The 23,720-nt window shown below is 35.9% G+C and overlaps 1 protein-coding gene across 1 annotated transcript; it reads left to right on the top strand.

Moving 5' to 3' along the window:
* The first annotated feature begins 973 nt into the window (after window positions 1-973).
* On the top strand, window positions 974-20,074 carry LOC135693841 (sushi, von Willebrand factor type A, EGF and pentraxin domain-containing protein 1). The gene is made up of 9 exons (XM_065212425.2): window positions 974-1,120; window positions 3,970-4,281; window positions 12,491-12,655; window positions 13,447-13,620; window positions 14,111-14,260; window positions 14,507-14,662; window positions 15,459-15,626; window positions 16,084-16,152; window positions 19,349-20,074. Exons 1-9 carry the CDS (start codon window positions 1,006-1,008, stop codon window positions 19,618-19,620), a joined length of 1,581 nt encoding a protein of 526 aa, XP_065068497.2. The 5' UTR covers window positions 974-1,005; the 3' UTR covers window positions 19,621-20,074.
* Window positions 20,075-23,720: the final 3,646 nt, after the last annotated feature.

Here is a 23,720-nt window from a genome sequence, read left to right as displayed (position 1 = left end):
CATGTTTTATAATGACAATTTTAAGTTTGAATAATAACAGTAAGATATAATAAGAATAAAGTAAAGTAGAACAAAATAAAAAAAGACTATATGTAGTATAATAATAACAACTAAGTGCAATTATAAAATAGCCATAAAGTAATCAAGCCTACAGATTTCAAATTTTGCTCATAAGGAAATATTTCATCTGCTTCACAAAGTGGTGTTTATTATCCATCTTTTTTAACTCTATAGGTAGGGAGTTCCAAAATTTAATACCATCGAGAGTGAAATATTTTTTTTAAAGTTTGTAGAAATGGATGGAAGAGAAAAACCTTCAGGAGAAAATTGTCTTGTATTATATTTGTGTGCATTTCTTGTTTTTACGAACTCGCTTTCAAGAGAAGTTTTGTCAGAGTTAATTTGATACATCATTTTTGCTGTCTCAAGCAGGTAAAGTTTATCAAAGTTAAATATTTTCAGGCGCTTAAAAGAAGGTTCACTATGTGCAGTGTAGTTTGCAAAGTCGATTACTCTAACTGCTTTTCGTAAATTATGTTTTAAAGGTTCCAGGGTAGTTTTATTAGCACAACCCCAATTTAATGTACCATATGCTACATGTGATTGAATGAATGAGGAGTATAAAGTCTTAAGAGATCGTTTTGGTTCCAGATGTCTTAATTTATATAGCACTCCAATTCCTTTGGATAATTTTTAATTTATTTGCTTTATATGCAATTTCCTGTTAAGTTCGTTATCAATTATTACTCCAAGATATTTTGTGAAATTTTCTTGTTTGAGATCTCTTGTTTGATGAACTAGGAAGCTGGGAATTCTGTCTGAATCTTGTGGGGGTTCAATTCAGTATGTAAACAGGAGAACTGTAGCCAGTCAGGGAGAAATGAAGCAATTATTGCAATTGAAATTTTCGATTAAAAATTAAAGATTCAAAAAGAAACATAGCTCTTGAAATTTGACCGTTTTTTTAAACCTGTGCAACCAGTCTAGATACCGGAAGATTTTCAAATGGTACAAAACGGTGCTTTGCTTCCGCTTTGCCACTTCGATTTCAGAATGGAAGGCCATCTATGTTTAGTTTGGTTGATATCCACAATTTTGCTTGGCAGTTATGCTCTTCAAGGTAAGACGGAGGAAAATAATTCTTGGCTTGAAACTCTTAAGTGCAACAATCACTTAATTTTCTTTTTATCGTCTTTTTCTTAGAACAAAGCATAAATATGAAAGTAAACGGAGGCGGTCTGTAACGTTTGCCTTCCGCATTTTAATTAACAGATAAAACAAGTAGAAAAGTTTTTCAAAAGTATTTTGGGAGTATGTTTTACCACATCAAATAGTTATATTTTGACCTTTTTCTGGTTATTTGTTACTGTATAACACCTAATATCAGTAGCATGGTTTCCCTGTTTCTAACATCAATGTTATGTGAACTGGAAATAGAGTTCTAAGGTGATGACGACACAAAAATCTTTTTTTGGAATTTTTAAATTTGGATCCCATAACCTGAAAAAGCATCATGAAATACCTCGAAATTTGCAAAATCAGGCAAGTGTATTACGAAATGGCAGAGATGGCCACATGTTTATTGGTTCTCTCTCCATCAAACCTCTGTATTTTGGTCTCTGTTCATAACTTTATGAATAGAGCCAAAAAAACAGTGATTCGTTAGCAAACTTCAAATCTTTCATTAGCCATATCTCAACCGATTTTAGACATATTTGGCCAATTTTGCGTATTTGAAAGTATTTCATGGTGATCTTTTACGCTATGTGGTTAAAATTCAAAAATTCTCAAAATAGGTTTTTGATGACGTCATACTTTAGAACTCTATAGGTGCCTTTATTTTTATTGCCAAAGACGGTTACTAGCGACAAAGACTTGGTGATGATAGCTAATGGTTAGAATATGTTCCCACTAGGGGCGGACCCAGAGCAAATTTGAAAAATTGGTGAAAAGAGTACGCTGTATACAACAATTTCAGATCCTTTTTCTGAATAATAACAAAACTTTGAGGTGATCCTTGAAGCAAATTAATCTATCGGTCTCAAAACTTTTGACTTGCCTGGAAAATGATGGGAACGTCAAACTTTAAACCTTAATAAAGCTGGTCTGGGCAAGCAAATCATAGAGACTTAGATCTAAGCCATCATCGATACTCTTAGGGAATCAAACATGCAGTTAAATCGTGCTGTCGTCTTACACCGGGTAACTTGGGCTTTTATAAATTACAGTTGACCTCCTTTAATTTTGAAATTCCATTACCTAAAAATTATGTAACTGTCTAGTTTGTCTTGGTAACAGCTATTGTTAACTGCTTTGGAAATGCTTTGTTCTCTTGTAAAGTGTTTGTTGGGTAGTTGGCTGAGCATCCTTCTAAGGATACACGGAAGGCCCTGCGTATTTAGTTTCCAACATTTACGACAATTGTAAATATTAAGTCCAGCTATAATGACTGAAAGATTGCCAAAAGATGATGATAATAAAACAAACAGTTACATTTTAGACTGTGATGATTTGTGAATGAAATAAATGAAATACAGCGTTTGGTTGTGATAATGCGTTCGTTCGTGATGATTTCAGGCGAAAATAAGAAGACCCTTACGTAGGCGCTTGTACATAGGTACCCTGGGTACCAGACTCACTATATATTTTATTCATTTTTGGCTCACTTTTCTCAATGCATCTGAGAGAGACAAACATACCATTAGAAATATATGACGTTACCCCCTGACTAACTGCAACTTTAAACGCCTATAGCTTTGGAACCGTACGTTGTAGGGCTATGGCTCTTTATAGAGCCGGAATAACTTTGAAAGAGCAATCCAAAAATGTATTTAGATTTAAAATTCGAACCGTCACTGTCACGTGACAAGAACCAATTTTCCAAAATGTCCCAACTCGGAATCTTGATCCCTTACATATATAATTTCATTCTAAGCATTAAAATTGTTGGTTACTCAGGTCCTCAGATTGTGGTGGAAAATTCCCTGCCTATAGGGTCATATCACTTCAAGGGAAGAAATTTGCGCAGGAAGAAAGCTTCTCAAATTGGGAAGTTTTTGGAATCAACTTTGCGAAAGAAGCGAAATAGGAGCTTTGCAAAAACAAACTTTCGCGTTTTGGCGAAAATCATGGACTTTCCGTGAAAAACATTTCTATTCAATTGAGGTTTCCTTCTATTTTTTTCCACATGATAGCAGCAAAACAACGAAGAAGATGTAAAATTTGTCCAACAGAATAATTCTTCGTCAAAGTTTTCAAGAGGTCAACAGCAAAATTTTCTGGATATTTCCCAAAAATAAATTTTCGCAAATCTAGCATTTCAGGATGTTTTGTGTATCAATCATCCGCAGTTTTAGGCCATAAACGCTAAAAATCAAATGTCGGGACTATATCACAGACGGTACTATAACATTTTTCTAACATTGACAAAAACTACAACATAAAACAGCGACTGGACTGCAACTCCACCAACATCATATACGCATTACAATGCAAACGATGTCTACATAACGGAAACAAAAACTGCCAATACATCGGACAAACTAGCAGACGACTTAAAGACAGATTTAACGAACACCGACGAGACATTATCAACAAAAAAGAAGACAAGTCTGGAGTTGCAGAACATTTCTGCAGCCCAGCACACACCATCAACGACCTTGCCATCACACCACTACTTAGACTTGATGAAAAACGAGAGATTGTTCGTCGAGCTAAGGAGCAATACCTCATTGGCCTGGCGAACACCCTCACCCCAGTTTCAAATGTAAGCCAGTTTCATGGCTTAATTTCAAATGGAGGACAGGCCTAACTACAATTTGCCAGAAGGTATCCGATTTTAACGTCCCCAGTTTAAGATTGGAGGGCCTTAAATGTTTTGAAAAAGTATGGCATTGATGTATTTGCCTGCTTATACGATTAGATGAGTCTTTAGAACAGTCGATATCCTTTTGTATGTTTTTGTTGCAGAGATACAAATAGATGAGAAGATTGAGATGCGTTATGTTGGGTGTTTCAGAGATCTATCATCACGTGCATTACCTGCAAGAATTATTATGAACGTTGGTTCGTTAAATTTGGGCGAGACGGTCATCTCGAAGTGCATTGAAAGCTGTAAAGGAAGAAACTACCCGTATGCCGGTCTTCAGTTTAAAATTGAGTGTTATTGCGGCCACATTTACGCCCGATACGGTCAGGCTCCTGAATCTGACTGCAACGAGCCTTGCTTAGATGGAAGCGGGAAATGTGGAGGCATGTGGACAAATTCTGTCTACAAAACTGGTAACTATGCCCTTACACTATTTTTTAATAATTGCCATTTGTGAAAAATTTGGAATAACTGGTTTATTTTATAATTATTATTATTCTTTTATTATTATCGTTTGTGCGTTTGAATTGAACTTTACATCAATAGAACTAAATTACACTTATTTACCTACCGCATACCAATTTAACCAACTTTTAAGTTATGTTACGTCTTTTTGCAATTTAATACTCTGGCAGGTGAAACAAGTCTCGTCCTGTTGTTGTAATCTGAATTTCGTAAAATAATTTGAAATGAGAAACAACGCATAAAATACACAACACAAGTTAGAACAACAGAAGGACGTTTAACACCATTTTCTAACGATACAGCCTACATGTAAACACGTAAGTTTAATCTACTATCATATTTGTAGCCAGTCCTTTCCCAACAGATAAATAATCACACAGAATTAAAGTTATCGAACAGCAGAGCAAATTGTCAAAAAATTTTACATTTCTTGATTTGCTATCCGCACATTTTTTTACTAATCAAATAGATCTTAGTGTTTCCCAAAAATTGGAGATATTCACTTTTTCATCTACTAAACCAAGATTTTCTTTTTAAAAATCTGTTGTTACCAAGAAAGCAAAAAGCAAGATTCTATAACAATTCCATGTTTCTGCTAGACGACTTTCCTTTACAGACGGCTCTGGCATCCACTGAGCCAGCCGGAAGTTAAACTCTAAACTTTACATCATATGTACATGCGCAGTTAAAGTCAGTAACGCATTTTCACACTGCTTAAAATATTCTGTAGTAGGAGCATTCGTGGCACTTATGGGAATTAGCCTAAAACTAATGAAAACCAAACTCTGTTTAATTTATGCAACCATGATAAATAATAGTTTTGATTGAATGATATGATGCGCCATTAGATGGAAATTTACCTTCGCTCTAATGCGCATGCCCAAATGATGCACTTTCTCATTGGCTCAAAAAATAAAGAATAATGGCCATAAGCAATAGGAATTTAGACTCATCTCCCCATCAAAAACTGCAACGTCGTGGTAGATCACATTTTAAACGCCCAAGGCGTTAACTGAATCATTGTTTTCCAAAGAAAGGACATTGAATAATGGGCTCTTTAAATAAAAGCTATGGTAACAAAGCCATTCATTTTTGGTTATCATAAGAAAAGTGTGTTGGAATCCTTCTATGTTTCGTGAAAAAAAAAGAAAAAATATGAAAAGAGTTTTCGTATCTTATCCGCTTGTTTTGCCCAACTCTCTAACAAAGTCATGAATCAAATTTGTGCTAATTATAGTCCCCTTGAATCAGGGCATTTTTTAAGGATTTTTCAGTAGTGGGGCACTTCTCAAAAGGGGCCACGCTAACGAAAAGAAATGCTTCTTCAAATTGTAATATGCTTCCGTTTTCTCTAAAAAGATCCAGGTGTCTTTGCGACAGTTAAATGGGAATTTTCACACATATTTCTTGAAGACATCTATTTTGTTAAGATTTGCTCTTACCAAGGATATTAGGGTTGTAGCTGAAGGAAGTTAACAATTTAGCTTTATATGAGGAATTGAAATCTTGATGTCTGCATCTTATCACATTTAGGGAAATGTTCATGATTTAAGGATAACGATGTTTCGATTCTGAGTAATTTTAGGATTAAATCTTAGACTTCTATTAGAAGGTTTTCAGTGAAGAATCTTCATGTCTATGAGAAATTTCTAACAAAGATTCCAGAAAGGTTAAAATTGGCTGTTTCTGGAAACCTGGCTGCAATGATATCATTCTTTGTTTAATTGAGAACAGTGTCGCCGAGAGGCTTTGTGGCTAAATGGACAGATGAAGATCTTTGCGAGTGAGGCAAGCAGACAAATTTTTGGCAAAAAAATCCCTTTAGATTAGCTAAAAATGCATTTCAGAATATTTTTGGAGACATTTTCTTGCAACTGTTTACAAAGTTGTACAAGTTGTATAATTTTGCTATCTCTTTCTAATTGCCTTCTTAAACTGGAAACCTTTAGGGGTCTCCTAATCACCAGGGCCCTACAATCCCGAAGCAAAATAGTTGGGACTTTTAAAAAAACTTTATGTTTTCTCTTTACTTTGAAAAATAGCTTCCCCCTCCCCCAATTAAATGTTGAATGTATGATTTTGAAGCAAAAATGATAGAACTACAAATCGAACATTGATTTTTGTGGAAAGGGGGACTCCAGTCTAAAGGGGGCAACATAAAGTAGAGAGTTGCAGAAATTGCATTTTGTCTTAACAAAATGTCACTCTCATTCTTTTTGCTCATTTCGTATAATACCTAAGTATTTAATGGACAATTTTTGTTTATGCAGTTGGCAAAAAAGGGCAACTTGATAAGCTGCAAAGGGCCATTTTACCTAAAGTTGGAGGGCACGTGCCCCCTGTGCTCCTGTGTCCCTGTGCCCCTGTGCCTCTGTGTCCCTGTGCCTCTGTGCCCCTGTGCCCCTGTGCCCCTGTGCCCCTGTGCCCCTGTGCCCCTGTGCCCCTGTGCCCCTGTACCCCCGCACCTATGTCTATAAAGAAGGACAACGGACCCTTTCAGGAATTGGACAACACCACATTGATATATTTACCAACACATTTGCATTATGTTCGTTCTTTTGAAAAGGCCTGACAATGGCCTAGGCATTTGGGGTAAAAGGAGCATTTTGGTCGTCAGTGGTGGGGAAGTCAGGAGGCCTGGTGGGGCAATCCCCCCACCACTAAGTATGTTAAGAAATGCCCTGCCTTGAATTGTAACGGAGACGAAAGTCCGCTACTTTAAAGTAACTCGCGAAATGCAGACAACGACTCGAGATATAATTAGTAATCGATTAAATAGGAGGTTAATGGTTACAGTTTATTATGGAAATGTGATCGAGGCTATTATTTTATCTAATCACGCTCGGTAAGGCCGTCACTCCTTCGAAAACAGGTACTTACGCGAAATGACCAGCGTTATTAAAGTCACTGTTTGCTCGTTAAAGTTCCCTTCAATTCAACGACTTTCTTTCACTTAGCCCTTTAATTCCTTATCCAGATGTACATCTGGATAAGACCACGTGACCGATACCCTAGCCGAAAATATTTTATTTTGGAGCTCCAAGGCAACATACCTTCCTTAACTTATGCTAAAATTGCTCAAATATGATTGGACAGTTAGAAAATTATACTTATTTGATTAATTTATGCGCTTCTTTCGTATAAATATCCCAGACAACCTGGGCCTGTAACCGCCATCTTGACTGATCTTGTTGCGTATGTCGTGAATGAGGCGTGTTTTTCAAAATTGATTTTAAAATGGATAATGAGAACGGACTTGACTCAGAAGATGAATTTGAGATCGACTGTGCCTTATTAAGTGGTAGAGAGGTAGAAATTCGGTTTGTAGCACCGCTGACGGAAAGAGTGGACGAACCAAGACGAAGGAAGCCCCGCAGGAAGCGACAAAGAGAAGAAAATCCTGAAACTTCGAATGAGAGTGGATCGTAAGTTTACATATTGTTTCCTTCAAACTTTTGAATACCTTAGCGATAAAGAAGAACCATTTCTGAAGCTGTAGTGAAAATCTTAGAATAATGGCTAACTAAGTACGGCCAAAAATTTTTGTTTTTTTTGGGAGTGGTTTTCAAGAAATTTTAGGCCCGTGATAAACAAATCAGCTGATTTTGTATATGGTGGCTCTGAACAGATTCACTTAGATTTCTTTACTATTTGTTGCACTGCTGCAGAAATTACCAAATTATAAATCATCTTGTCTTTGCTTATTTTCTATATCTTTGTTTTAGGCAGAGTCTGGCTGGTTCAGGACATCCAGTTGAGTTGGACGATGAGTTGGACGGAGCTGTAGTAGTCGATGAGATCCATGACGAGTCAGAAGTTAGTGAAGAGGAGTATCAGGATAGTGATTGTAGTTTGGCAGAGTCTCTAGGCTACACAGGTGATAGGGAACAGAAATGGCTTCCACCACATAATGTAAGCAGTGTTGGCCCAAAAGTAGTTTGGGCGAGAGGCAGTGCCCCTTGTAGAGCCTTAGACTTTTTCTTGCTTTTTTTTTCTTTTGATCTGATGGGAACCATAATTGAAAACTCAAACATTTATGCTGTGTATGGTCAAGGAATAGGTCAAAGCTACATGTCCCAGGACCATGGTTGCCATGTGTGGAGACCCATTGATTTGATGGAATTTAGGAGATTTCTTGCCTGTCTATTTTATATGGGTATTGTTAAGGCCCCTGCTAGGCGTAACTACTGGCAGAATGATAAGCTTTTTTCTGGTCTTCTTGGGTCAATGTTTATTCCAACATTTTCTAGGTATTGTGGAATACTTGCTGCCCTTCATTGTGTAAACCCTGAGACAGAGGACAAAAGTGATCCATTAGGAATAATAAGGAATTTCTATGACCATATGCGAAGTCGCTGTAAGGAACTTTTTACTCCTGGTAAATGTGTTTCAATAGATGAACGTATGGTTAAGTCTAAGGGTAGGTTCTTCTTCAAACAATATATAATGAATAAGCCCACTAAATGGGGTTTCAAACTTTGGGTTCTAGCTGATTCTGCTACAGGCTACAATTGGGATATGGTGGTTTATACTGGTAAAAGCAGAAAGGATGATTGGGATGATTTCAGTGTTGTTGATAATAGTTTTGAAGGGATAGAAAGAGGACTTGGTAGAGCTAAGCCTTTTAATGAAAACCCCAATCCAGAAAATGCAGGAAATCTCATCAACCAATTAGCTGCCAGAGTTGTTATTAATTTAACAAAACCTCTGGTAAACAGGGGGTATGTTCTTTCTGCTGATAACTTTTATTGCAGTGTCCCATTGTTCCAATATTTGACTTCAGTTGGTATAAATGCTGTTGGTACTGTAAGGGAAAATTCCTCCTCTTTTCCTGAGGTAATGAAAAATAGGCAGTCTTGGGGGAAGAAACTTGATCGAGGAACAATAAGGTATATTAGAAATGGGGAAAAGCCGAATGATGTGTTGCTTGTACAGTGGGTTGATAGGAATGTTGTCTCTGTTCTCTCCACCTACCATTCTGCCAATGATTATGATTATTGTACAAGGAATACAAAGGTTGATGGAATTCATAAAAAGGTTAAGGTTTTGAGGCCTAAATGCATTTCAGATTATAATAAAGATATGAATGGTGTAGATTTATCTGATCAGATGTACCATATGTATTCTGTTCAATATAGGACTAAAAAGTTTTGGAAAACATTATTCTTTCATTTTGTTGATATTTGTGCTTGGGATGCATATGTGTTTTGGAGAGAGCTTAGAAACCCAACCCCTGAGCAGAAAATGCCTAAGAACTATTCATTTCTTGATTTTAAAAAGGATTTAGCCCTTCAGCTTGCTTTTGTTGAGCAGAAAGCCATTAGAGCAGAACCAGAGGTCAGATCATTTGCAGATTTAGGTACTAAAGCTAGTAATGTAGAGGACTTCATCTGTAAGGCAACAGCTCATGCAGTAAATAGTGCAAAGCAAAGATCAGCAACTTTGAAGAAGGCAGTTAGTAAAAAGGAATTGTGGCAGAATAGATTAGAGAAAGGGCATTTGCCGGTGAAGCTTGAGAAACACCAAGTTTGCAAAGTTTGCTCAGTTATGAAGTCAGTGCATAGCATAGATCAAAGTTATAGAGCAAAAACCTCATCATTTTGCTGTGTTGTATGTGATATCCCTTTGTGTATTGGAGAAAGAAACTGCTTCTTGCTTTTCCATTCCCCAGAGTTTGAGCAGTACAAGGAAGCTTTCCTAAGTTACAGTCGTGATCGCTAGATTAGTTGTTGTTTTTGGTAAATTCATGTAGATTAGATAGAGAAAAAGCAAAAAAAAGTAAAAAATAAAAAAGCATAAAAAGTAAAAAATAACATTTGGTCAAAATTACAATCTTTTCTCTCCAAGATTTTGTGTTTTTTACTTGTTTTCTTTCTCTTAAAAGTCGAAATCGAAATTGCACTTGCCAAATTGAATTGAATTGTTTTAGACCCATTGTTGCATATTAATTAATTAAAAAAAGACTGTTCAAGAAAAATGATTGATATTTCAACTCAGTGTGCTAAGACTATGACAAAATACATTATTGAAAGAAAAAAGTAGTTAAGTGTTTTATTATTGAAGATAATTGACCTTAATTAATAAAGTTATTTTCTGTTATATTCAATTATGCAAATTGGATGCTAATTAATGTCCAATTATAATATAATTTTGGCATAATAAGATCATTTGCATAAAATACAGCTATTGATGATTACTTGGGCAAAAGATCATCCAGTTATCTTGAAAAATCAATTTTTGCTGAATTTTTAGATAAAGTAGGCAAAAATCCTAAAATTCTGTCAATAACGAAAGGGTTAGATGAGCTAAATGAGGCGTTAAAGTGAGGGTTTTATGCTAGAAAGCATTCGTCGTTAGATCGCTCCTTTTTCCTTGCATTTTTGTGTGACTGCAGGAAATAAGAAAGTTTATATTGAAATAGCTAAACATACTCCTCAGGTGATGTTGTTTTTTTTCTAAAGTTACCTTTGAGGCTGTAGCTACAGGAGTGTTGGTGTGGGCCCCTAGATGAATAGTTTCTCTGGATTATATTATTGGAAAAGTCTGGGCAGTTAGAAAAAAAAACCAAAAAGACTGCTTCTCTTAATGTAAAAAGACTTTTGTCGATCACTTTAAATGTTTACAAAATTAGAATATTGTTAGCTGCAGCAGATACATTTATAAGAGACTTCCTACTACGGTATTCTACAACATGTAAAACCCTTTTGCTGACAAAATGTAAACATCATCATACTAAACCAGATATAATAATGTGTCCTGAATTGAAGAAACGATGGGGTAAAAGAAATTTGAAAAATTGAACCCAAAATGATAACGTGCGACATGACTACAAGGAAAATACTATATTGATTACATGCATAATCGCTATTGCACCCACACAATCTGAGCGCAAGGCTGTAAAGAATTGCGCTTGATTTTCCTTTTTTCTCCGTTAAATGTTGAAAAAAGAAATTGAAGAAAGTTTGCAAGAAAAAAGTAATGATCGTGAAAAATATATGCAAAGAAATGCGAAAAAGAGAAGCGAGAAAGAGTAGAGGAAAGGGAATTTAATTGTTTAGGGAAGATTTTTCCTTCAGAGGTTTAGCCTTGGTAGATTTGTGGAACGCTAGAGTTTGGCTGGACCTGAAATAACCAAATTGTCTAAGAATAAAGGCAATAAACGATTTATGCAGTAATGAGCTTAGAAACAAAGATTTTGATTGGATGAGTCACAGTTGAATTCGATTCAACTTCAAAAACCAATCCAACAATCGCAAATGCTAAAAGATTCTTATTACCATTATTATTCTTGGCAAATGAAAAATAATTATAATCATAATTTAAGGCTAATTTTTTAGAAAATAAGATACAATTTAATTTTAGAAAAACACAATTGGAAGAAAAAAGTTTTCGATAAAAAGATTAAATTTGGATGAATTATCTTACATAATCTTGAATTGCTGCCACTATACTCAATTTTCAGTCCAACAGATTTTCCAAAGTTCAAAACCACTTTTAGTTTCCATATAGTTTCTGTATTCATGCTCATGAACCTTGTGTAATCAAAACTGTCTGCCAAAATTAGCTCGTTGACTTAGTTTGTATATAAGCCTTTATATTTCTGTCTACAAGCCAGGGTTTTCCCCAGCATGATCTTCTTTCTTGCCGGCTTCTTGTTCTTCTTTAAAAGTGAACCATAAAATAATAACGTCTGCAGCCTTTTCTCTTCATCGTCACTCGAAAAATTTTCCATTTTGGCGTCAAAACTCTCCTCAACAATAATGGCCTAGTTATCGTGTGTTGTTTTTGCAAGCTGAAAAGGATGCCACTGTCGACCCTTTCGAAAAACTTGAAGGAGGAGCTGAGCAATTTGATCAGTGATTAAATTGAAATCCCGCAAGAAGGATTAAGAAAGGTCTCCAACGAACAGCTGTGAGCAACTACAAGAAAATTTGAAAGTACTTTTCATTATCACATTCTCTCGTTTAGGGTGATAGTGTATTGCGGCCTTTATCTGAAAACCCGTAGCAATGTTTTTGCTTTGGTAGAAATCTCGCACGGTTTTTGCAAAAATGAATTCCGCCTTTAAAACAAAACACAACATATCCTTATATTAGCAGGAATTGCAGGTTAATGCAAAGCCAACGCTCTATTATCATCATGTCTTTGTTACCTTAGGTTGCGTCCAGCCAGATCATCCAAAAAATGGTAAGGGTGTACGTCGATTGAATTACAAACATGGCGATGATGCTGATTATTTATGCAATGATAACTTCAAATTGAAAGGAAAAAGACAAGTTTGCTCTGGATTAAATTGGTCCGGTAAAGTCCCAAAGTGCGAAGGTCAGACAAGTTTGAAACTTAAGCATTCTGTCTACTTTTGTAATATTATAATATCAGGGTTAGAATAACTCCCAGGGGCTGAAGACTGCAGAATCTTTGCGTTCCGTAAAGGTACCCAAAAGCCTTCTTCTTCACGACCAACGAGCCCTATCTATATGTGTTGCAGAATGTATCTCTTTTCTATTGAAGGACTTAATTTTCGCGAAGAAAATGTCAGATTGTCCACTGTGAAACAAATGGAGTTGTCTAATGACTTTTGCCTAAATTCTCCAAGATATATGTTGAATTGTATTGGACTTGATAAAGGTATAAGATGCTTCAGATTGTTTGCTGTGAAACAAATGAAGCTAGTTGTCTACTGACTTGTGCCTAAGCTCTTCTTCAAACTTACTAAATTTGTCGAATAATGTCTCTCTCTCTTTTCTTTTGATGGATTTGATTTCCATGTATGGTGCTTCATATTATTCGCTGTAAAACAGTAAAACTAATCTTCTGCTGATTTGTGCAGAAGCTCTTCAAACGTTTACGGCAAAAGACCCCTCACGTAATTTGTTGAAAATTAGAATCATTCCCTCGTGCATAAATCTTTATTTTCGATCTGCATCCGGATGCGAATGATTAAGTTTGTTGCAATGTTTCACCAAAAACTAGTTGGTATGCAACACTGGTTCGTTAATAAGATCAATGCAAGAATTTTTAAAAATTGATATTTTGATTCACATTAAAATTTGTTCGTGTTTATTTAGCGCTTCGCCTTAATTTTTTGCTCTACAATTTGTTTGCATTCTCAGAAATTCGAACTTGTCCGAAGAAATTTACCGATCCCAAGTTGTACATAACGGCCGAGAAATATACACCCGGATCTTTTGGTATCTTTCGATGCAAAGATGGATTTGAATTAGAAGGTGACAGTCAGGCAAGTTGCCACCGGAACCTAACGTGGAGTGGGAGAAGAACATGCCGAGGTAAATTCTTGGGACGTTGAGGGGTTTGCGTTGAAAATCAAGAGAGAAATGCTAACTGTGTTTTAGACCACTTTCAACGAGACCATCTCAGGTTTTCCCTATCTCATCAAAAGTTCGATTCTCATGAGCTAAGTGTTACATTTCATTGCAAGCGTTGTCTTTCCAAAAATTGATCCTTTCTATTTAGCTTGCAAGATACTCGCTTTTGTCGTATGAAGCCTATAACTGTATCATGAAGCCTATGACTGAATCTAGTTTTACCAGGAAAATTATCATAATTTTGCACAAAGAGTAATCGACTTTGCCCCTTTTTTCCCGAATTTTCCCAAATGTGCCACTTTGTGGCCGTGCCAGGAAGGCTTATTTTCTAGAAGGAACGCATTAAAATTGCAGCAGAAAAAGATTGGTATCATTCCCTCGTGCATAAGAAGCAAATGATGTTAGGTTTATGAAGTTATTGCTTTTTAAATGCTGCCCATGTTTTTTGTAGAATATTGTCTGATATCTCTGGTTGGTGACAATTTTCTTCCACATGGTGGCTTAGTAGAGTTGAAATGCCCTGGAACTGAGACTGTAAAAAAACGATATCGTTGCAACAATGGAAAATGGCAACTTATAAAGGATTTCGGATGCCAGCCAGGTATATATTTATGAACTTAAGCATTTTTCTTTGTGTGATATGCTTAGAACATATAAGAAACTCTTAGTTCAATATCCCAAGGAACCATTCTTCTGGACGTTAGATAAAAGGTTACTAAAACAGGGACTCTAAACTGGGAGATTTTTAGACTTTTTAACAAAGAATACTCAATTCCAATTTGGTGCAAAGTGTTTTGGTACAAATGAAATTGATTTTGATAATTGGTACGATAACCGTTATTTTTAGGCTGCGTTAAACCATCGTCATTTTTTGCAAATGGCAAAATAACAATTAAAGGGAGCGTTGCAGAAATTCGATGTAAGCGCCGATTCAAGATTTATGGAAAAAGCAAATTGACCTGCCAGAATGGAAAATGGAGCGATGAATGGCCTAAATGCATAAGTAAATGTGTAATGATTACATTTTTTGTAAATCTTTATATTTATCGCACAATATTGTATCATTTCTACTTAGCTAAATGGTCTTTTACTGGATCGGAAAAAATACCAGGTTTATGTATTAGAACTGTCAATGTGAATTTCAAGCAAGGAGCGTAATGCTAGAGGTTTTGTTAATGCGGTAAGTAGCTGACTGTTTTTGGTTGACAATTGACTGTTTTTTTTACCAAACTATTAGTGCCAAACTTGTCTTTGAAGTGTCTTTATAAGTCATTGGAAATGTAAGAGACAGCACAACAACTGAATAGAAATAAAAAATGGTGTGTCATAGGGAAAGTATTTATCTATCTATCAAAGTTACAACACCATTAGGACCCACAGACCATCACCAAACACGAAGTAATACCATCACCAAACGCAAAGTAGACACATAGTTCATTTTTAAATGAAGACAAGAGAATTCTCCAATGATAACTTGAGTTACTTTAATGCACTTTTTCTAACGTATAACACAAGAATAAACCTAAAAAATGAAAGAGAAGTCAGAATAGCTTGCTGAAAATACTTTGCCACATGTCGACTGCCTTCTGCAGTTATATAGAATTGTCACAGTACATCACACATTCGACAATTTGAATTTGAGATGTATCTTTCTTTTCTTCATGTTCACGTATTCTGAAAATTGATTCATTTCCCAAAAAAGCTAAAACTTTTGTTTATGCAAACAAACAAAATATTCAAGAAACATAGGAGCCATAAGTCTTATGTTTATAATCATAATGTACATTCTTCTGTCTTAGGCAACAGAACATGCATTTCGAAATTCTCCAAGCCGCTTTCTACGGTGACGAAGCTTACCCGCCATCTGAACCCTCAGACATTTATGTGTGCCAGTGGCTACGAAATAAAAGGGTCAGCAGTTCTACTCTGCTACCATGGTAGTTTCCCAGCTACATTGCCAATATGTGGTGAGTCTTGTTAATGCTAAGTAGAGAACGTTTCATGCTTTATTACAGGGGCATCGAGAAAGTGGGGGTAGCTAGGGTCTGTGAGAACTTAGTAAATACATAGTATTGAAGGAGTCGAGTGCCCAAATAAAAATGTGAAGTACTCAAAGACGTCATTCAGCCACCAATTTGAAGTGAAGTGAACTAGCTTTGCCAATCTCTTAGTCCTTTTCTCCCGGTTTAACGAACTCCCGATATAACGAACTATTTTCTGGTTCCCTTCAGAGTCCATTATATCGGGATTCCACTGTATTTTGTACCCCGGAAATATCTGAAACAAGATCATTTTTCCAGGACTATATTTTGCGTTTCTTGCTTATAATGTTCATATGAAGAGAAAAACATTAGGAAATCTAAACAATCTATGATTGAAAGAAGCTTATATCCGTGTAACGTTATTCACGCTTTAATTTTTTAGAGCCATCATCTTGCAAAAGTTCTTCAACAGCAATATCGTTTCAAGATTTATGCAAATCAAATGAAAATGGTTAGTAAAAGAATAAAAATATAAATATTTCAAATTCACATTTTGACTGTTGCACAAGAAGAATTTTTTGTGGCTTGCACGAAATTTTGATTTCTAATTTCTTCAGCTAAAGGAAAGACAGTAATTTTTTGGTGTCCTGTGGTTTAATGCTGGATTTTTTCTGCGAAATTACAGAAGGAAACAAAGAAGCGGAAATATAATAGACCAGGCGGAGAATGGGGGTAGGGTCCCCCCTCGGGGAAGTAATTCTAATTAGGTGGGTTTGAGTAATTTTGGGGTGCTGATTACGAAAATCGATGTTATACGGGCAAGTTGGGGGGCCTTAAGCCTCTAATTCATACCAAAGTCTCGTTTTCAATCAAAATAGAGCAAGTTGCTTTTTAAGGCTCCACCCTTCGGGGAAGTATCTAAAATTCATTGGATCTAGATAATTTCAGAATGCTGATTCCAAAATTCGATATTATAAGTACGTATAAGGAGACGTTTGGCCTCAATTTCTTGTTTAAATCTCGTTTTCACGCAAAAGGACAGAAGCGGCTTGATAAGATTCCTCCCAATAAAGAAAGTTTTCCAAATTTAGCGCAATAGGGTAATTACGGTGTACTGATTCTAAAAATAATGTTTTAAGGTCTTTTGGGGGTCTTTTTGGCTCCAATTCATAACAAAGTCTCGTATTCAAAAAACACTTTTGAGCATTAGCCGCTATAAAATTCAACTACACTATAAATCATCTATCAATCTATCAAACCAGTTTCCTCCAATCTATGTATAGAAAATGTATATTTTGTGAATTTATTATGATGATGCATTGTACAAATCAATGATATCTTCATTAAAATCGTTTTCTCTACCATTGCCGTCAATTAGACTTGCCCTGTCGTTATCATCGGTAGACACAATTTCGTTATTCAGCAGTTCTGCGACATCAGCTGGGTAGCATACATCACTCCAAACAACTGATCAGCTTTCATCCCATCCATGATTAGCTGGGTTGTCCATATCCACCGTTAAGCGACTTGATCGCTGATTCTGAGCTTTAAATTCAAGGTGGCAGCAAGCTTAAATCGGTTATTTTCTTTTCATTCGTAAACTCTGCAAAAACATTTCTTCCTCACGTCGTTTACCGTTTGCATCCTTTCGTTTCCATAAAATACGTATATAAACTTTCCAATCTCTTCTCAACTTTTTCGGGTACTTGAAGCGTGGTCCCCAGATTCGTAAATATATTTAGGTAATCTATCTTTTTGCCATTTGTCTCTAAAAAGCTATTTTCCCTTTTCAAAAAAATAGAAACATAGTCTTTTCCTGAAAAAGCAAGAAGACCGATTAGTGCTCTCCTCGTTTCTTAATGTCACAGTGTTGAAGACGCTATAATTACAATTTTCCTATTTAGACCTGTTCCGTTATCAATCAATACTTGAATTCCCGCAAAATCAAGGTCAACAAAGAGGGATAGGCATTGATATCCCCGGAAGGAAGGTGATCTGACAGAATCCCCATTCCTTAGGTTTGCTGCTTTCACTAAAGCAATCAGCTTTGTATATGCTTCTTCGTGATTGCTCTTCATTCTTTCATCTATGACAACTTCATCTTCCGTCACTTTAGTGCAATTGTTTTCGTTGGAAAAGAGGACGGTCTTTCCTTGTAACTAACTTTTGGCTTCTTTTATCGCTCTTTGAATTAATGTGCATGGTTCTGTTTTCTCCATTCTGTAGAAAATTAATAAAATTGCGAGGAACTATCATGTCTGGACTGCAACGTTATGCAATGGCTCAATCTGGCCAAAACTGTAATTGGCTGCTTTTTACCAGTAAGAATGTGAAGCATGCTTTGGAGTCAAGAACTTTCCCTTTGATACCGTATGCACAACATCTTGGTTAAGTGAACCAGCAAAACGATTAACTCTTTCACTGGAATTGTGATGGCTTTCTTTTAACGATAGTAACGCTTCAAAAAACACTTCCAACAATTTGGGACTTGGTGATGCTTCTCTAGATCCAAAGCTTTCAACAGTTGGAGACCATGAAAGAGACAATGTATCATCGACGAATATAAATATCAGTTCTCTCAATATCAAAGCAGCTCTTTTTACCATGAACTCTTGAAAGAAGCCGGATTTTTTGGATAGTATTGGAGCATGAAGACATACCTTACTTATAACAACTTGCGGTATTTGGAGCTGCACCTGGACAAAAACTTATTTATCTCCATATAGCTTCGAAAGCTCTTTTAGCTTATATCGGGTCTGTTTGCTTTCCAATTGTTTCATTGAACTCTACAATGATGGTCTCCATTGACAAGCACTGCTGACCTTCAATCAACGACGGTACTGCATCAAAGTTACCAAATGTTTGGAGGGCTTGGTGAATACTTAAAAATTAACAAATTTATTACAGATTTACTTGATTATGTTTGTTTAAAGGTATTTGTTGGTGTTTCTCAAATTATGTGACAAAAATGATAAAGTTTGAAAAATCTCTATGATGATATCACTTTCCAGGTAATATCATACATTTTGTGCGCTTTTAAGAGTCAGAAGAAAATTATACTTCATTGTGTTGTGAAGTTTAAGTTTAGGTATTATCCCTCGCTTACAATTAAAAGAATTGTGGCACGTGATAAGTGCAAACGTCACAGGTCAGCCACGTATAGGGAACATGTGGTGGGTCATTGGTCAAGGTCATTATGCCATATAAGATAATAAAGGAAACACACATCTGGGCGTAGTAGATACGATAGCAAGAACTGTAGTTAGTTTGAGAAGGAGCTCCAAGAGAAAGGTCATGATATGAAGACAGCAACTCCCTGGCGTAGGCCAGTGGAGTGGTAAGATGTAACTCAAACAATTATGTCAAACATATGTCAAACAATAATCAACCGGTTAGCCGATATACGACTCTATGCAAATAGTGCATATAAATATATAAACGTCATCAAGGTGTCTTTATCGTCTCTACCCTGAGAATCCAGAAAGAGTGATAAAACTTAACAGCACCTTTAAAACACATTGCTATGTGTTATGTTAATGCTTGTTCGGTCATTTTGACATTCTACAGATATATCAGAGTTCAATCTTTCTTGTCCTATCTTTAAGCTAAGTTTTCAATTTGCCTGACAGAAACAGTGAATCTTTTGATTGTTATGGACAGCATTAATTCATCTTTTATAATTTTTTCTTACTCCACTTTCTTTACAGTTTACATTGCTAAAGTAACAAATATTGATGTCGCCGAAGCAAAACTGCTAATTATTGTCAGTTTGAAAGGGAGTCGGATAGGTGATACAAATGTGAAAATTCTTAACCTTGTTGAGCCGGAAAAATTTGGATGTCCAACAATGAAGAGAGGAAATCACTATATTTTCTTTACAAGAAGTACTTTGAATGATGTCACCCGTGTTTTGCCAATCGATGAGGATGGTATGCAGACAAAGCAACTATCCTTTCTCAAATACTTTTGTGGATATTAATCATTCTTGATAGAATGACTATTTTAGATTAATTCTAAAGGTTAAAATTAAGATAGACTTAGAAGGATAAACTATGTACTGTAATGTTTTATCACTTATCAGGAGTTATAACTAAATTAGCTCTTTGCTCTGTTTTTCACAAAAATGATTTTATCATTATCAAATTGTCTTTATCTAAGACAATGGTTTTTTTGTGCGTGCAACTTTCATATTTCGTGTTATTTGTGGACGTGAAAAATCTTCTTTCATTGCACACGAACAAATCCTTAACGGATTATATCTTGTTGAAATATTCCCCAGTAAAGTTACCACGCTCTATTGCCAAAATTCTGTGCTATAAAATTGAGTAGGAATAAATTATGTATTTATTTACTTCTATCCTCTACTTATGCATTATGTGCTTTGCTTTGAGTGAATTTGTAAAAACCGATCACGATGGAAATAAAGTCGACAATTCTCAAGGTTTTTTTTCACAAATACAGAAATGACAATTCGATCAAAAATCAACTTTTATCAAAGACCTGGTAGGAAAGTGCAGCAGTGGTCGTTTACAGACGCTTTTAGCACAGTGACATACAGCAGAAACCCGCATAAAACCTAGGTTTTTTTCTGGCAGCCTGAATAGGTTCTTAATTAACAGGCTGCTATTCTAAATTCCAGTCTAAAAGGTTCTTTATAAGGTTCTTGTATATGACAGGCCTTGCACACATTAACAATGTTTTCCATCGCAAGAATTCTAACGGACACGCTTAAACCAGCTTTGTTTTTCATGTTAAATTTCAACCAATCAGCCTTGTTGTTAGATTAATCCAATCAAAGATGTACGTTGCGTGTGGTACTTCATCCAGAATAACGAATACAGTTAGCAAATAAATTTAGTACCAGAATGAAAATATAATAGTTTGATTGTTAAAAACACGACGTTTCGAGGATTTACTCGTTATCAAGTGGCTAGAAAAGAAACGAGCCGAGCAAAGAGAAGGCGACATTAGATATATAGAGGAAAAGAATGCGAGATGCAACGCAACCGAAAAGACTGAATAAAGTAATAGGAAAGGAAAGTAAAAATAGAGAAGGAAATAGATATAAAAAGAAATTATTGAAGAAAATTAAAATGTTTATTAAAACCATTAGGATAAAGATTTTTAGGCTAAAAATTAAATGTTTCTCCAAAGTCTTCCGTTTGGTGGCATCTTGCGATGCATGCAATAAGCCAAGGATGGACATCTCGGCAGTAGAATGATTGGAGGAGTTAAAATGTTTAGATATGTTGCTGCATGTGACAGACACCCTATACATCTCAGAACTAACTATAGGTTTTGAAACTAGTATCGACGGTTATCTAGGCACTTTTCGCAATTCCTGCAACTCGTTCACCAGAATGTGATTCTCTCTGCATCGACCAACATTGCAAAGGATATCTTATCTCAAAACTTTCCAACAAAGGTATTCGTACTACTTACTATATTTACTGTTGTATAAACAGAACATGGACAAAGCCAGACTTTCTACCATTTAGATATATTTATATTTATTTTAGTTTTAATTGAACTGAAATGAAAATTTATCATTTTGTAGCGGAATTTGAAAATTATAAACTGAACTGAATCTATAAAATTACCTGTCTATATTGTCTTATCGTGGTGAAACCCTTCTGGTGTTAAGGGTCCTTTTTAATGTTAGTGCTTAAGGATCCTTGGTCTTAGGGTCTGCTTTTTACGGTATGTCCGTTTTATTTGCTGAAAATAAAACTGCAGATACAAGTGCAACATCCCAGACAGAGGCTTCAGTTACTTTATCCATAGTCTATGCTTTATCGAGCACTACTATGCACAGGAAATTTGATTACAAAAATAAGAAAAAAGTTTAGAAACACGTGAGCCTGAAATTAGGCAAAAATATAGGAAACGCCAGGATGAAACTGGAGAAAAGTGTCCTCCTCAGGGGCGAAAATACCGGGAGGGTGGTGGGGGGGGTGTGACACTCCAATCCGAAAAATAGGCGATTTCGCAGGGCAATCGAAGATTTCGCAGGGCGCCAAGAAGAGCTTTATTGCCACGCAGAAACGCCACCTCTGAAGTTCGTAAAGGGCCGTTTAGGAATTTTGAAATGGAAATGTCGTATTTTTTATGAACCTCCCTTCCTGACATTGCATTTTAGAGAACTGAACAGGTATGTAAAGAAAAGCTCCGTTATTTGCATAGCGAAAGCATTTCTTACCGAAAGTCATAGCTAATGGATGCAATGATGGATGCATATGTTTATGAGGGCAAGATTGAGTCCATGCAAATTAATTTAAGTTGTAAATTATTTTCATGACAGGTACGGCGCCACTGGGGGAATAGAGAGCTGAAAGCCCCCACTTTGGTCAAGAAAAGAATTTTTTATCATTTTATATATTACTTTTTAACAGTGTATGAACTAAAAAACATAATAAATCGTTAAGATACCGATTTTGTTTTATCTAATTGCTAACTTTTTCACGTATATTTTTACTATTTTTCTTTTATTTGCATTAATTCAGTAAATCATTTTCTGTATCATTGCAATGTTTTAATTTTGGATGTGTAAACATGGCCTTCTCGATACAAGAAACTGCACATTTCTGTTCAGGAAAAAAAATTCCCCAAATCAAAACAACATCTTCCTCTGTCATTCACAACTATGTGAAATCTGAAACGAAAGGTTACCGTTTCTTTCCTTCCCCAACGTTTAATACTAGAGTTTTAGCATGATATTCCCCCTCCCTATTTTTCCCAATAAACAATAATATTTTCAATAAACGATCAGTTCTTTAAGCACAATAGTATTTTGAAAATGCTTTTTAGCCCTTTTACAAGGTATAATTTCAAAAATTTTCTTTACGTCGGACCCAACCACGTCGTCCTCCTACCTCACTAAGCTTGATTCTTAGTCCCCCTGGGCTAAATTTCGTTGCGCTGTCTACATCATGTATGCCCCCCATTAGCTGTTTATTAGCTTGTATTTTGCAAACCAACATTAAATGAAATGAATGAAAAAAAATCACGCTCACGTAGAGAAATAGATATTTCATAGGCAATGAAGTTTCAAGTTTGTTTTTATTGCTTAGAAGTTTGTCCTTGGTAAAGACCAGTGTACACTGGTAAAGCTTTCACTAGTAACCTATAGACAACCGTTGCTACGAGGTCTGCAGGGCACTACTCAGTTTTGCAGGGCAGAAATCCTTTTCACCCCCCCCCCCCCCAAACCTATTGGCCAAGTTACGCCCCTGGTCCTCCTAGAAATAGTGTAAACATGTCTCTATTAGCATGTTATGCTTTTGCTTTTCAAAACTACCTTTAAATTTTGTGGTATCAAATTCAATGTAGTGATTAGTTGAATGTTCAGTCGTTTCGCTTGGACTTTGAATTAAGCTAAAAACCTAATGGCTTTTTTATGCGAAAGAGAGACAAGTAACCGAATGCCAGCTAATGAGTCGACCTTTCATTTTTTAGACATTGTTAAAAATTACAGAAAATGAACATTTCTGTACGAGTTTCTGTAGATCTGGTAAGCTTTGCGGTTTCAGTTGCATAGTTGGTTTCTACAATGGCAATAAAGAATTCAATTGCTTATTCATGTGGTGTTCATTGGTGTTGCAATGAGAATGCTTTCGGCATTTCTACGTATTTTGTTGCAATAAAACTACAACAAGTTTTGCCAAAATTAAAAAACTCATAATCTACTATCATTACATTAGGTTTGGGTATTTTAAATCCATAAAATGCTTTCCAGAAGAAGTAGCAATTCTTTCTTAGAAAATAGTATAGCGTATGTTTTTTAAACGCTAGATATTCACAACTAAAATCTATTAAACCTACCATTCCAGCAGTGGCGGAAATTCAGGCCTTCATGTAACAGGGGTTAGACTTTCTCTAAAACCCTTGTCACTTCGAGTAGTCAACGAATTGAGAGTGAAAACAAAAAGCGAGCGACTCGTGTTGAGGTTAATCACTGACTGAATTACTAAACAAAAGACTAAGTGTTATATACAAACGAAAGCGAGGTTAGCGTAATAATTATGTATGTTAATTAATGGCATATGATCCTACTACATTCATTGGGGGGGGGGGGGGGGG

This window comes from Rhopilema esculentum, chromosome 11 (genome assembly GCF_057945365.1).
Source record: "Rhopilema esculentum isolate cy_ngs chromosome 11, ASM5794536v1, whole genome shotgun sequence".
NCBI lineage: Eukaryota > Metazoa > Cnidaria > Scyphozoa > Rhizostomeae > Rhizostomatidae > Rhopilema > Rhopilema esculentum.
The sequence above is the reverse complement of the archived record's forward strand: the minus strand, read 5'-3'. Positions and strand labels throughout refer to the sequence as shown.